Raw genomic sequence first — 16,415 nt, forward strand, 5'->3', positions numbered from 1 at the left:
TCTCTCTACAGAGTTGCACACATACGGTGTCATCTATCCGGCAGGGCTTCGCCGTCCAGAACTAGTTCCTGCCGGAACCAGACAGCCTTACGGCTCTACGAAACTCTTTTCGTGGGAGGGAGAGAAGAAGCCAGATAATGCATGGCTTGTGTATGAGAGCAAGGGATGAGTGTGGAGGGCTGCCCCTCCACCTCTATTTATAGGAAATCCCAAGGGGGTAGGGTAGTTTCACAAAAAACCCAAAATGCACATGAATGAAGTCCTTCCACAAGGACCTAGGAGTGAAACCAAGGAACAAGAGGGTCCCCAAGGGGGATACCCCATGTGGCCGGCCACACCCCCATGAGGGGCCCAAAAAATGGCTCCTATCCATCCATGTCATCCCCAAGATCTTTTGGAGCAAAGCCCCAAAAGGCGGCTTTCCATAAAGTAACCATAAAGCTGATTTTCACTATTCACGACGACATTTTTCAGCGTCTGATCGAACTGAAAATATTTATGTGGGCTAAGAACATTTCCAGTACCCACTAAAATGATTTTCAACGCGTTCCGAAACAATTCCGGTTTTAGTGATTTTCATCTGCGAAACGCATCTGAAGTGGCTCCGGCAGCTCCGGAACATTTCCGGTTTTTATCTCAGAAAATTCCAAAAAGCTTCCAGAATGATTCTGGCATCCTCCAAGAATTATCAGGCATGTGCCGAAACCAATTTGACTTAATGGTGTATCCCGAAACAACTTTTCGGTATCATCGAAACTTATCCGATGACCTCTCTCTGCGGTACGATTCCGCTGTCCGAAACTTTTCGGTGTCCGAAACTTTTTCGGTGATTTTCTCTCAGACTCCCTGTCTAGTATTCAGCAGATAGATGACCCTTAAGCGTGTGACCCTATAGGTTCGGTGAAGTATAGACATGACCCGGAACCCCTTCCGATCAATGATCAACATCGGAGCCGTGGACACCCATATTGACCCCTATACCCACACGAATAAATATTCGAGTGAACCTCCAGTTGCCGTGTGCTATTCCTGTTGCTTCGCGATATGTTACAAATACCCGAGGTGAGACATGTTGGCATTCCCGTGGATCAACAACTTGTCCACTATGCTAGTTACCTCATTACCGGTATTGTTCTCTTTTCTCGTTATCGTGTTCCGGCATCCCCGTGATCAAATCACAAAGTGTCTGGCCAGACGATGATGGATACCGTAACACCGAGAGGGCCCAGAGATATCTCTCCATCATCGGAGGAGCAAATCCCAATCTTGAGCTATCAAGTTACTTGACACACTTTTCCATGAACCCGTAAGCCGCCGTAATAGCCACCCATTTACGGATGACGTTTAACAAACCCCAAAGTTCATGAAGCAAGCATGAAGAAACTCGATACTCTCATGGTCTAAGGAATCATGCAAACGTTAACCATCTCTGTGTTATGTACCAATAAACTTGTGACGAATGAATCTCATAGCATAACATCAATCCGGGTCGATTCAACATAAATGTTCTCTTAACATTGTGCCCTCAAAGTTGCTGGCATAGACATGCCCATGACCAGGAAAACATAATCATCATGCAACACTTGAGCTAGTCTTAGAGGCCAGACTAGGAATACTTCTTACCGTTTATTATTCCACACGTGCATTTGAGTCTTCCTCCGAGCCTCGTGGATATTGCAGACTCGAGAATCATTGCAGTTATAGCATGGAACATAAACATAATTATGAACTCGGAAATAAATAATATCATTTATTATTGCCTCTAGGGCATATCTCCTACACTTGTACCAACTGATCTTATGGCTGCCCTTAGCGACGACATTCGGCGTCCGACAGGGAGGTGGGTGTGAGCGCGGGGGGGGGGGGGGGGGGGGGGAGGGGAGGGGGCTCTACTATGAGCGCTGTCGGTGTGGATAGGTGGAGAAATGAGAGACAAAAGTTTTGTTTGGGGGGTCGTCGGCCGACATTTAATAGTTGGAGTAGGCTCCTCAAGCGGCTTGCCGCCTGCCCGACAATGATAAATGCGGTAAGAGGAACGACCGGGCTTCAATTTGGGTAGGTGGATAGCCGATGTGAATGCGACGACAGTTCATGAGCCAGCGAGGGTTTTCAGTGGCACCAGTGTGATGTAGTCCGGCGTAACAGACCTCTGGACACTCTCCCCTCTCTATTTGGGGCCACCTTGAGGATTTCGGATGTTTGGACCGGTCTATCCAAAATGGGCATTTGTGTTGGAAGAATAAAAGTGTCCGGACCATTCCCTCTAAACATATATGGTCGATTTGGTGAGCCGCGTCGGAGGTGCCCTTAATGTAGTGAAGCATGTGTTGTTTCCCCTAAATGGCCCTTTCTAAACTTATTTGTTTCATTGGCTTCTCGAAAAACTTTTTTTCAAAATATGGCCTTATATATAGATGCTAAACCGTTTGATGTTTGGTTTAGCATCACTACATTTGTATCTTTTTTCGAAAAGGAGGATAACCCCGGTTAAGCATAACTTCAAGCTGTCAAATGGTTGGATACGTTTTTGGAAGATTATGCTTAAATTTTAAAAGGGGAATTTAGGGATAATGATAAGTGAAGTGAAGCATGGCTGGTGGTACTGCATTATATTTCTCTGAATGTGTGTCTCCAATAAGCACATCAGGCTTTGCAGAGGGGCTCGGTATCCCCTCCCTCTAGTACTATTCCAAGAGCGTGCCGACTGAGTAGAGTAGTAATTTTCTCTCTTCATTGACTGCCGCCTGTGGTCTTCATCTGCTCCTCGTCTCCACTGAGCGCTCCCGTCCTCTCCTCCACTGATCGATCCGCCCTATTGGTTATCTCATCCAGCCTCCCCGGACCACGCCCCTGCCAACTGACTGCCACAGACCGTGGACATTTTTGGGTATATTTCCTATCGACTTGTTTTGCAGCTAAAGTAGCAATGCTTGGATCTAAATGTTACAGTATTAGTTCTCCTGCTTGAGATTCTGATCGATTTGTGTTGAGATCATGCCATTTTCGAGCGTCAACAGACTGAATCCAGGTTGGGATCGTGGGGCTCTGTATCTATCTAGTACAGAGTAGAGTACTACTGTATTCCTGTGCTCCTCGTCTCCGCTTCCTCTCGGTCTCCTCCATTGCGCTGCTGTTGCTGATCTCGTCCAACCTCGGTGGACATTTGGGGTATGTTTCTTGTCGATTTGTTTTCCAGTAAAGTAGCAATGCTTGGGTCTAAAAGGTTATTGCTTCTCCTGCTTCACGAGTCTCATCGGTTTGCATTGGCGGAATCCAGGGTGGCGGTTTCCTGTCATTATCCAGAGCAGCATGCATCGAAGGAACTGACCCAGATAGCGGCCTGGTAAAAATTTCCCTCCCATCTTTCTTGCTATTCTTTTCTTATTAATCTGCTGATTTGCTAGATCTTAAGTTCTCATTACTTATTCTTCCAGATCGAGTCAAGCGACCTCCGCCGCTGTGTCCGAGCCATTCTGTTCTGCTCTGCCGATAACGCCGCCGCTGTCTTCTGCTCTGTCGTGAAGTATCAAAGGTGGGCTTGGTATGGATCTCGCAGTTCTGATTGGGAACTCAGTTCTAGAGGAGCTCGTTGAAATTGAAGCTTGGATTGGATTACAGCTCCCCATATTCATCTATTTTGCAGGTTTCCGGTTATTTTTCAGAGCCTTTGGTGCCCAGCCGTTGCTCCCGCTTCATAGTTATTATTCTGACGACCATCCGACGAGGACACCGCCGCTGTCTTCTGCTCTGCCGCGAAGCACCAAAGGTGGGTGGGCTTGGTCCAGATCCCCACATTCATCGATTTGGCTTGGCAACTTAGTTCTAGAGCTTGGATTGTGTTACGGATCCCTACATTCATCGATCTGCAGGTTTCCAGCTGATTGATCCAGAGAGCTCTCATGAATATTGTCACGGGGGCCATGGGCAGCCTGATCCCCAAGCTGGGCGAGCTGCTCATGGAGGAGTACAAGCTGCACAAGCGCGTCAAGAAAGATGTCGAATTCCTCGGGAAGGAGCTTGAGAGCATGCACGCTGCCCTCATCAAGGTTGGCGAGGTGCCGCGGGAGCAGCTCGACAGGCAAGTCAAGCTCTGGGCCGACGAGGTCAGAGACCTCTCCTACAACATGGAGGATGTCGTCGACAAGTTCCTCGTACGCGTCGACGGCGACGGCATTCAGCAGCCCCATGACAACTCCGGCAGATTCAAGGAGCTCAAGAACAAGATGATCGGCTTGTTCAAGAAAGGCAAGAATCACCATCGGATAGCTGACGCCGTCAAGGAAATCAAGGAGCAACTCCAGGAGGTGGCTGCTAGGCGTGACAGGAACAAGGTAGTTGTTCCTAATCCTACGGAACCAATTACTATCGATCCTTGTCTTCGAGCTTTGTACGCAGAAGCAACAGAGCTAGTTGGCATCTATGGGAAGAGGGATCAGGAGCTCATGAGGTTGCTCTCCATGGAGGGTGATGATGCCTCTAACAAGAGACTGAAGAAGGTCTCCATTGTTGGATTTGGAGGGTTGGGCAAAACCACTCTTGCTAGTGCAGTATATGAGAAGATTAAAGGTGATTTTGATTGTCGGGCATTTGTTCCCGTCGGTCAGAACCCTGACATGAAGAAGGTTTTAAGGGATATCCTCATTGATCTCGGCAACCCTCACTCAGATCTTGCGATACTGGATGCAAATCAACTTATTAAAAAGCTTCATGATTTCCTAGAGAACAAAAGGTATGCATCAGTTACAGCAAAAATGTACACTATATGATATATTTGTTTCGCATGCTAGCTGTACAAGTAATACTGTAATAGTAGTGTGTAAATATATTGTACGAACGGGTCAGAATAATTTTCAAGGTCACCTTTACTGATGTATGCAGTTTGCAGTAAACTGTAAACCTTATAGGTGCTCTATTTCAAGCCTGTATAAGTATATATGTTTGATTCTTCCCTCCTTTATCGAAATAATTAGTAACTACCTCTTGTTGCATTTGTTACAATGGCTGAAACTTATTGGCATTGGTCCAAGAAATCCATCTAAACTTCTTTAGAATCTTACTATCAGCAAAATATAGACAAAAGGATAATGCTACACAATTTGAGTGAGTCTCCAAGAGGTTCATTAGCTGTCATATATTAAATTGGTGGGCTAATCTGTACTAGGGTCGTCCCAATATATCTACCTGAGCATTTTAACTTCCGTAGTTAATTGTATTTTACGTGTGATCACTGATCCAGCAATTTGCTATTTGCGTTTTACTCCCTTGAATCTTAAATATTAGTTTATTTTGTTCATCATCTGATTGTAGGAGCATAATGCATGCTTCATGAGAATCAGATTATCGAGTTTGAGACGCATGCTTCTTACTAGTTCGTTTTTTAATATATGCCCTTATCGATGTATAGTTCCACCCATATATTCGTATGGCCCTCAGCTTTGTGATATGTATAGACCTTACACTGATACTCTGAACTAATGTAGGTATCTTGTCATAATTGATGATATATGGGATGAAAAGTTGTGGGAAGGCATCAACTTTGCTTTCTCCAACAAGAATAGTCTAGGCAGTCGGCTAATCACCACAACCCGCAATTTCGATGTCTCCAAATCATGTTGCTTATCGGCTGATGATTCAATATATAAAATGAAACCTCTTTCTACTGATGACTCCAGAAGGCTCTTCCATAAGAGAATATTTCCTGATGCTAGTGGATGTCCAAGTGAATTTCAACAAGTGTCTGAAGACATATTGAAGAAATGTGGTGGAGTACCACTGGCCATCATTACTATTGCAAGTGCTTTGGCTAGTGACCAGCAAGTGAAACCAAAGCATGAGTGGGATATTCTACTCCAATCCCTTGGCTCCGGAGTAACCACAGATAACAGTTTGGTTGAGATGCGGAGAGTACTATCTTTGAGCTATTATAATCTACCGTCTCATCTGAAAACTTGTCTACTATACCTATGTATATATCCAGAAGATAGCACCATTGATAAAGATAGACTGATATGGAAGTGGGTGGCCGAAGGATTTGTCCACCATGGAGATCAAGGGACCAGCCAGTTTTTGGTCGGATTAAACTACTTCAACCAGCTCATTAATAGAAGTATGATCCAGCCAATATATTCGGATATGGGCAACGTATATGCTTGCCGTGTACACGATATGGTTCTGGACCTTATCTGCAACTTGTCACATGAAGCAAAGTTTGTTAATGTATTGGATGCCACTGGGAATAGCATGTCCTCACAAAGTAATGTCCGTCGTTTGTCCCTTCAGAATAAAATGGAAGATCATCAAGCCAAGCCTCTCACAAATATCATGAGTATGTCACGAGTGAGGTCAATTACTATCTTTCCACCTGCTGTTAGTATCATGCCAGCTCTGTCAAGGTTTGAAGTTCTGCGTGTACTTGATATGTCATACTGCAATCTGGGAAAAAGTAGCAGCCTGCAGCTTAACATCAAGGGTGTTGGACACTTGATTCACCTAAGGTACCTTGGTCTAAAAAGTACTGGAATCAGTGAACTGCCGGCTGAGATAGAAAACCTGCAGTTTTTGGAGGTGTTGGATCTTGGAAACAATTATGAGCTAGATGAATTGCCGTTCATTCTTTTTAAATGGAGAAGATTAATCTGCCTAAATGTTTATCCCTATAAGGTGGTTCCAACTCCTGGTGTGTTGCAGAATATGACATCCATAGAAGTGTTGAGGGGAATCTTGGTCTCTCTGAACATTATTGCACAAGAGCTTGGCAACCTAGCAAGGCTGAGGGAGCTTCAGATTCGCTTCAAGGATGGTAGTTTGGATTTGTATGAAGGTTTCGTGAAGTCTCTGTGCAACCTACATCATATCGGAAGCCTAAGTATTAGTTGCAATTCCGAAGAAACATCTTTTGAATTGATGGATCTCTTGGGAGAACGCTGGGTGCCTCCTGTACATCTCCGCGAATTTGCGTCATTCATGCCCAGCCAACTCTCTGCACTGCGAGGGTGGATAGAGAGAGACCCCTCGCATCTCTCGAACCTCTCCGAGTTATTCCTCACGTCAGTGAAGGAAGTGCAGCAGGAGGACGTGGAAATCATTGGGGGGTTGCTGTCCCTTCGACGTCTCTGGATAACGAGGACCCACCAAACACAACGGCTGCTAGTCATCTGTGCAGATGGGTTCCGCTGTATGGTAGACTTTAACTTGAATTGTGGGTCAGCAGCGCAGATAATTTTTGAATCGGGAGCTTTGCCGAGGGCAGAAGCAGTTTACTTCAGCTTGGGCGTGCGGGTGGCGAAAGAGGATGGTAACTGTGATTTCGACTTGGGCCTGCAGGGGAACCTGCTCTCCCTTCGGCGGCGTGTCTGCGTTTATATGTATTGCGGTGGAGCGAGGGTTGGGGAGGCCAAGGAAGCGGAAGCTGCGGTGAGGCACGCCCTCGACGCCCATCCCAACCATCCCCCGATTGATATTTATATGATCCCACGTATAGCAAAAGGTACTCATGCTGCACGCCTGCACCTAACTAATCACTTGTGCACATACGTATGTGTTTTTTTCTAAATGACGGACTGACCTTATTATTTTCTGCATTGATTTTGATCTCGGAATCTACCAAGATGCTCATGATGACGATTTGTGTGAGGACGAGGAGAACTGATTTCTGATCCAGAGCGACTCACATTATATCTGATGTGCTCCCAGGTATGTAGCAGATATTTGCCTGTTATGTTTTCCATCTTTCTCCATCGTCTAGAACTCATCTTGTCGTCTCATTCATCAACTGCGCTATAGTGCTTATATGGAAATTAGAAACAGATTAAGGTATTTACAAAAGTTGCTTAGACACAAGTATCTGATCAGAAAAGTGAACTAGGCAGTGTACTGTGAAACCTGCCCAGTCTCTTTCTTGGCAAGGGCTGGTGAAAGATAAGAATTATTTTCTGCAAATTTGTCTGCTAAGCATAGTTAGTAATAGGAAATTAGGGATAGAACTAGATTTTGGGAAGATTTATGGACAGGGGTACTGTTTTAGGTGACAAGTACTCCAGGTTATTCAGTTTATCTTTATGTAAGCATATCTCTATAGCTAGAGTTCTACACGTTAATTTCAATGCTCTAAAATTTAGAGGGGATCTGTATGGTGAAACTGCTACATCGATTGTTTAGAGGTACTGTTACATCGATTCTTTAGAGGTACTGTATGGTGAAATTTAGAGGGGATCTGTATGGACAGGGGTACTGTTACATCGATTGTTTGCTGATCGTAAAGGCTTTAGTCTTGAGGAATGAGTAAGATTCATGTAGATGACCCCAGAAAAAAAATATTCATGTAATGGCTATTAGAGAAGAATGGGGTATTTTCTGTGCATCCTATATTTATAGCTTTGAAAGGTCAACAAGTGAACTGACCATAAAGAAATTTTTGGTATGTACAAGGTCCACTTAAGATCATAGTATTTTTGTGGTTAGCATTCAGAAATAGTATTAGCAGAGATAATCTGAATCAAAGATATAGTGTGGTTAGCATTCAGAAATAGTATCAGCAGAGATAATCTGAATCATGGAGGTAGTGTGGTATAGGAAAGTGTCTTTTTTGCTGTAGAAAGTAGCCAGTGGATCATATCTTCCTTAAGTGTTTGGTTGCTTGTTATATCTGCCTTTTGTTTTGATATAGTCCTGTTAGCATGGAGGGATTTTTGTGATTGGGTGATGAATTTCAGGGGTAAAGAGAGGAATCTGGTTTCTGCTACGGCGGCACCAGTTATTTGGTCTATTTAAAAAAGAGGAATGATAATTGATTGAAAAATATTTTTCTTATGGATCCCAGTTGCGTAGGTTGCGAAGGTGCATATTGGAAGTTTCTAGCTTACAAAGAAAAGAATTGCACGATGTGCAGGTAGCAGGGTTTTGGGGTTACTGCTGGTGGAATCGGAGATGCAAGTTTCACAGACGTTTTGGGTGGGCGCTGACCATGAAAAGAATTGAAGGAGGAAAAGGTTTCGAGCTTCAATGGAAATTGTGTGATCGATGAGCTTCTTTTAAATGGCAGTCGCTTGCAGAAAGAGATATTGGTTTGTTTTGTAATGAATAAGGGTGTTGGAGTGAATTGATTCCTTACAAGGATAGCTCGCTTTACTTCAGTTTTGCTGCTCTGTTTCGCATGTTGTTACATGGGAGGGCTAGCCCATGGCATGCTGGTATTTTCTGTTTTTAAGCTGAACCAGACAAACCTGAGGTTGTATTATCAGTTTTGTTGTGTTTTTCTTTTTCTTTTAAGCTGAACCGGACAAGCCCGAGGTTGCATTATCAATGTCGTGATGAATGAAATGGGGGGTTCACCTGAGCTCCTTGATTCGAATAAAACTGCGGTTCACTGTTGGGACTTGTTACTTAAAAACTGGGGTAGTATTTACTAGTTCTACGAAGATGTTTCTGTTACACACAAATGGAAACTATCCCTCCAACTAATCGAAAAATTCATTTGAGCTCGGTGAACAGTAAAATCAAAAAAAAATCGAATTTTTTTCAAAAAATTCCATTTTTTTGGGGAATACCATTGACAAAAGTTCTAAGTCACTGGTAGAAAAAGAGGCTTCCATACGCCCCCATTAGTCCCCAAAACAATCGAACCGCGACCAAAGGGGTCTTTAGTCGCGGTTCGGGAGGAGACCCGCGACCAACTATCTGGGCCCAGCGCGCTCGGTCGACAGCTGGCGGACGGGAGGGGCTTTAGTCCCGGTTGGCCTGGCCAACCGGGACTAAAGGTCCCCGAAGGCCTTTAGTCGCGGTTGGCCAAGCCAACCGGGACTAAAGGCCCATCCAGCTGGCGGACGGGAGGGGCTTTAGTCCCGGTTGGCCTGGCCAACCGGGACTAAAGGTCCCCGAAGGCCTTTAGTCGCGGTTGGCCAGGCCAACCGGGACTAAAGGCCCATCCCTATATATAGGACTCAGCTCACTTCACTTCACTCAGCTCACTTCACAATTTTCAGAAGGGGGTGGTGGGTTTGCTTTTGGTTCCTCCTATGCACACAAGGTGTTTGATGAAATGCCCGAGAGCCTGAAACAAACATGATATGAAGTGTCCGAGCCACACTTGAGCTTTCTCATTTATTTTTCCTCCGCGATCGCGGTTAGCAACTTGAACCTTTCATGTGTCATTGATAAAATATGCATGTGTGTAGTTCATTGTTTAATTTGTATTATTTCTAGCTAGTTAGTTTAACAAATGCATGATGGTTAATTATATACTTTATATAATAATAATGCAGATGAATCGGCAATCGATGTACGGTCCCCGAGTCTCCGGCGAGTTCACTACGGGTTTGAAAGATTTCCTCGTAGTGGCAAATGCGAACAAGCAGCAAGGTTTTATTATTTGTCCATGTGCTGTCTGTAAGAATCAGAAGGGTTACTCCTCCTCAAGAGACGTTCACATGCACCTGCTTCGGCACGGTTTCATGCCAAGCTATAATTGTTGGACCAAGCATGGAGAAAGAGGGGTTAGAATGGAAGAAGATGAAGAAAGGGATGATATCGGTGACAACTATCATGATCATTTCGGTGATACTTTCATGGAGCATGATGCTGAAGGTGGGGAAGGGTTAGGTGAAGGTGAAGAAGAGGCACATGATGAGCCCGCTGATGATCTTGGTCGGACCATTGCTGATGCACGGAGACGCTGCGAAACTGACAAGGAGAGGGAGAATTTGGATCGCATGTTAGAGGATCACAAAAAGTCGTTGTATCCAGGATGCGATAATAGTCTGAAAAAGCTGGGCTGCACACTGGATTTGCTAAAATGGAAGGCACAGGAAGGTGTAGGTGACTCATCATTTGAAAATTTGCTGAAAATGTTGAAGAATATGTTTCCGAAGAATAACGAGTTGCCCGCCAGTACGTACGAAGCAAAGAAGGTTGTCTGCCCTCTAGGTTTAGAGGTTCTGAAGATACATGCATGCATTAACGACTGCATCCTCTACCGCGGTGAATACGAGAATTTGAATGAATGCCCTGTATGCACTGCATTGCGTTATAAGATCATATGCGATGACCCTGGTGACGATGTTGAGGGCGAGAAACCCAGGAAGAGGGTTCCCGCCAAGGTGATGTGGTATGCTCCTATAATACCACGGTTGAAACGTCTGTTCATGAACAAAAAGCATGCCAAGTCGTTGCGATGGCACAAAGAGGACCGTAAGTCTGACGGGGAGTTGAGACACCCCGCTGATGGAACACAATGGAGAAAGATCGACAGAGTGTTCAAAGATTTTGCAGCTGACGCAAGGAACATAAGATTTGGTCTAAGTACTGATGGCATGAATCCTTTTGGCGAGTAGAGCTCCAGCCATAGCACCTGGCCCGTGACTCTATGCATCTACAACCTTCCTCCTTGGTTGTGCATGAAGCGGAAGTTCATTATGATGCCAATTCTCATCCAAGGCCCTAAGCAACCCGGCAACGACATCGATGTGTACCTAAGGCCATTAGTTGAAGAACTTTTACAGTTGTGGGCCAGACCTGGTGTACGTGTCTGGGATGAGCACAAAGGAGAGGAATTTGACCTACGAGCGTTGCTTTTTGTAACCATCAACGATTGGCCTGCTCTCAGTAACCTTTCGGGACAGACAAATAAGGGATACAATGCATGCATGCACTGCTTACATCAGACTGAAAGTGTACGTTTGGTTAATTGTAAGAAGAACGTGTACCTGGGTCATCGTCGATTTCTTCCCCGAAATCATAACGTAAGAAAGAAAGGCAAGCATTTCAACGGCAAGGCAGATCACCGGCCGAAGCCTGCGGAACGTACTGGTGCTGAGATATTTGATATGGTAAAGGATTTGAAAGTCATCTTTGGAAAGGGTCCTGGCGGACAATCAGTTCCGCGGGGAGTTGACGGGCACGCACCCATGTGGAAGAAGAAATCTATATTTTGGGAGCTAGAATATTGGAAAGTCCTAGATGTCCGCTCTGCAATCGACGTGATGCATGTTACGAAGAATATTTGCGTGAACCTGCTAAGCTTCTTGGGCGTGTATGGGAAGACAAATGATACAAAGGAAGCACGGCAGGACCAGCAACTTTTGAAAGACCCAGATGACCGGCATCCGGAATGGTTTCAAGGTCGTGCCAGCTACGCTCTTACCAAAGAAGAGAAGATCATTTTTTTTGAATGCCTGAGCAGTATGAAGGTCCCGTCTGGCTTCTCGTCGAATATAAAGGGAATAATAAACATGGTGGAGAAAAAGTTCCAAAACCTGAAGTCTCACGACTGCCACGTGATTATGACGCAATTGCTTCCGATTGCTTTGAGGGGGCTCCTACCGGAAAATGTTCGAGTAGCCATTGTGAAGCTATGTGCATTCCTCAATGCATTCTCTCAGAAGGTAATCAATCCAGAAGATCTACCACGGTTACAGAACGATGTGGTCCAATGCCTTGTCAGTTTCGAGTTGGTGTTCCCACCATCCTTCTTCGATATTATGACGCACCTCCTGGTCCACCTAGTCGAAGAGATTTCCATTCTCGGTCCTGTATTTCTACACAATATGTTCCCCTTTGAGAGGTTCATGGGAGTATTAAAGAAATATGTTCGTAACCGTGCTAGGCCAGAAGGAAGCATCGTCAAGGGCTATGGAAATGAGGAGGTAATTGAGTTCTGTATTGACTATGTTCCTGACCTTAAGCCGATTGGTATTCCTCAATCGCGGCACGAGGGGAGACTAAGTGGAAAAGGCAAGATCGGAAGGGAATCCACGATATGTATGGACGGTCATTCTATGACTGAAGCACACCACACAGTTCTGTAAAATTCCAGCTTGGTGGCTCCGTACTTCGAGCAACACAAGAATATTTTACGCTCGGACAACCCGGGGAAGCCTGAATCCTGGATTAGAAAGGCCCACATGGAGACTTTCGGCAGTTGGTTGCGAAAACATTTAATGAATGACAATGATGTTGGAGATCAGCTGTACATGTTGGCCAACAAACCATCTTCGACTATAACGACTTTCCAAGGGTACGAGATAAATGGGAATACATTTTACACCATCGCCCAAGATAAAAAGAGCACCAACCAAAACAGTGGTGTCCGCTTTGATGCAGCAACCGAGAATGGGCAAAAGGTCACATATTATGGTTACATAGAGGAGATATGGGAACTTGACTATGGACCCTCCTTTAAGGTCCCTTTGTTCCGGTGCAAATGGTTCAAGCTAACAGGAGGTGGGGTAAAGGTGGACGAGCAATACAGAATGACAATGGTGGATTTCAACAATCTTGGTTACCTTGACGAACCATTCGTCCTTGCCAAAGATGTCGCTCAGGTTTTTTATTTGAAGGACATGAGTAGCAAACCGAGGAAACGGAAAGATAAGAAAACGATCAGTACATCATGCGATGATCCAAAGCGCCACATTGTTCTTTCAGGGAAAAGAAACATCGTGGGAGTGGAGGACAAGACAGACATGTCAGAAGATTATAATATGTTTGGTGAAATTCCGCCCTTCAACGTGAACACTGACCCAAGCATTAAGTTAAATGATGAGGATGCTCCATGGATACGGCACAATCGTAAGCAAGCAGGGACACAAGGGAAGAATTGATGTGTAATAATTTAAGATTTTAAAATGAATTAGTTTCATTTTTCTGATTTTAAAAGGAAAAAGGAAGAAGAAGAAAGAAGAAAAAAACAGAAGAAAAAAACAAACAGAAGAAAAACATAAGAAAAAACAGAAGAAAAAACAAACAGAAGAAAAAAACAGAAGAAAAAAGGAAAAAGGAAAAAAGGAAGAAAAAAAAGAAGAAAAACAAGAAAAAGGAAGAAACAAACAGAAGAAAAAAGGAAGAAAAAAACAGAAGAAAAACAAGAATAAAATAAACAGAAGAAAAACAAAATAATATAAACTTTAATAAAATATATAAGTACAAACAAAATAAAATAAATTTTAATAACATAAATAAATAAGTAATTAGAAACTTTAATAGCAAAAATAATTATCATAAAGTAAAATAAATAAGTAATTAGAAACAAAATAAATAAAGCAAAAAAGAAAACAAAAAACAGGCAAAAAATAAAAAATATGCCACCTACTGGGCCACCACGGCCTGAATACGACTAGAAACCCATTAATGGGCCAGGATTCAGGCCCGCAGAAGGCCCAGTAGGCCCACAGGCACATAGTGACAGAATAGGCCCGTAAGCCTGCATTTGAGAGGAGCTCGAAGTGGTGAGCGCAGCCGCGCTTATAAACCACTGTCGAAGCCTCTCGGCTAGCAAGGTGGGACTAAACATCCCACCGCACCGCGCCAGTTCCAGCACAGACCTTTAGTCCCGGTTGGGGAGGCGGACCGCGACTAAAGGGTACCCTTTAGTCGCGGTTGTTGTACCCAACCGCGACTAAAGGGTCTTTCTGCGCGGGAACGAAAGCGGCGCCAAAACCCTTTAGTCCCGGTTGGGGAGGCGGACCGCGACTAAAGGGTACCTTTAGTCGCGGTCCTCCTCCCCAACCGCGACTAAAGGTGCGTCTATAAATACTGCACTTAGCAGTTTCGCCATTTCCCATTCTCCTCTCTCTCGACGCCGAAGCGCTGCCCCGACGCCGATCGACGCCGAAGCCCTGCCCCGACGCCGACGCCGACGCCGAAGCCCTGCCCCGACGCCGAAGCCTTGCGCGCCGCCGCTTCCGTCCCCAGTGAGCGCCGCCTCCGCCCGTGCCCTGCCCTTGCCCGCCGCCCGTACGTGCCCTGCCCTTGCCCGCCGGCCGCCGCCCGCCGCCCGCCGCCCGCTGGCCCTGCCTGCCGTCCTCCGCGCGCCGGCAGAAGAAGAAGAAGGAAGAAGAAAAAGGAAGAAGAAGAAGAAAGAAAAAGGAAAAAGGAAGAAGAAAGACAGAAGGAAGAAGAAAACAAAAGAAAAACAGAAGAAAAACAAGAAAAAGGAAGAAAAAAGGAAAAAGGAAGAAAAAAAAGAAAACAAAAGAAAAAGGAAGAAAACAACAGAAGAAAAACAAAGGAAGAAGAAAAAAAGAAAGAAGAAAAAAAGGAAAACACAAGAAAAACAAACAGAAGAAAAAAACAAAAGAAAACGAAAAAATAGAAGAAAAACAAAGGAAGAAGAAAAAAACAAAAGAAGAAGAAAAACAGAGGAAGAAGAAAAAAAGAAAGAAGAAAAAGGAAGAAGAAAAACAAAGGAAGAAGAAAAACAAAGGAAGAAGAAAAAAAGAAAGAAGAAAAAGGAAGAAGAAAAAAAGAAAGAAGAAAAAGGAAGAAGAAAAAAAGAAAGAAGAAAGAAAAAGGAAGAAGAAAAAACAAGAAAGAAAAAGGAAGAAGAAAAAAATGAAAACCAAATGAAAACCAAAAGAAGAAGAAGAAAAGGAAGAAGAAAAAAGAAGAAGAAAGGAAGAAGAAAGGAAGAAGAAGAAAGAAAGAAAAAGAAAAGGAAGAAGAAGAAAGAAAGAAGAAAGGAAGAAGAAGAAAGGAAGAAGAAGAAAGAAAGAAGAAGAAAGGAAGAAGAAGAAAGAAAGAAGAACAAAGGAAAAAGGAAGAAGAAGAAAGGAAGAAGAAGAAGAAAGGAAGAAGAAGAAAGAAAGAAGAAAGAGGAAGAAGAAAGGAAGAAGAAGAAAAAAAGAATTTTTACTTAAAGAATCTTATTTTTTAATTCCTCCTCCTCTATGTCCCCTTAATCTTATTTTTTAATTCCTTTATACTTAAAGAATTTTTACTACATGCAGGAGTGACATATGGCGGACGATAGAATCGAGCCGCTTAGGGATCCGGAGGCTGAACGTTATTTAATGGACATCATCAACAACGAGATTCCTTATGTGCCGGGCTCAGAATATGAGCAACAAGAGGATGTAGTCTCTTCTTTTCTGAACCTTGACGGTGGAACAGAGATTGTCGATGATCAAGAAGGTGAAGGAACGGACATTGTCGACGGAGGTCAACCGTCAACAACCGACGATCTCGAATTGCAAGTAGCAACCACCTCCGGCGAGGTATATATATACATTGAGCCTCTCGTGATACAAACTTACTGAAATGTGAATACATATGTATTAACGCGCGCGACTCTCTTTCTTTTTTTAGCCCTCCGGATCGAGTACGACAAAGCGTGGCAAATCCAAGGCGATGAAAACAGGAGAAACATATGTCATTGAGTTTGTCAGTGAAACCGGCAAGCCCCTACAGCACACCTCAAAGTTTATCAACCAATGCGGAGTCGTTGTTAGAGACAACGTCCCGATCACCGTCCAGGAATGGAAGGAGCCAAAGAAGGCACGTCTTGGTTTCAGTTTTGTCGACAAGAGAACGAAAAAGGATTGCTGGAGAAAGCTTATGGAACATTTCATTCTACCTCCGGAATACAACAAAGTCGATGAATTCGGTAACGAGGTTCCAGGTGGACGTCAGAGGAGGAGGCTAGT

The 16,415-nt window shown here is 44.1% G+C and overlaps 1 protein-coding gene across 1 annotated transcript; it reads left to right on the forward strand.

The window, feature by feature from the left end:
* The first annotated feature begins 2,664 nt into the window (after window positions 1–2,664).
* Window positions 2,665–9,242, forward strand: LOC123179919 (disease resistance protein PIK6-NP). Its single transcript, XM_044591825.1, has 9 exons — window positions 2,665–2,887; window positions 3,018–3,168; window positions 3,278–3,343; window positions 3,435–3,532; window positions 3,644–3,766; window positions 3,870–4,729; window positions 5,481–7,486; window positions 7,608–7,692; window positions 8,888–9,242. The coding sequence occupies exons 6-8, from the start codon at window positions 3,900–3,902 to the stop codon at window positions 7,646–7,648; spliced, it is 2,877 nt and encodes a 958-aa protein (XP_044447760.1). The 5' UTR covers window positions 2,665–2,887; window positions 3,018–3,168; window positions 3,278–3,343; window positions 3,435–3,532; window positions 3,644–3,766; window positions 3,870–3,899; the 3' UTR covers window positions 7,649–7,692; window positions 8,888–9,242.
* The last annotated feature ends 7,173 nt before the right edge of the window (window positions 9,243–16,415 follow it).

The sequence above is a fragment of the Triticum aestivum genome, chromosome 1D, assembly GCF_018294505.1.
Source record: "Triticum aestivum cultivar Chinese Spring chromosome 1D, IWGSC CS RefSeq v2.1, whole genome shotgun sequence".
Lineage (NCBI taxonomy): Eukaryota > Viridiplantae > Streptophyta > Magnoliopsida > Poales > Poaceae > Triticum > Triticum aestivum.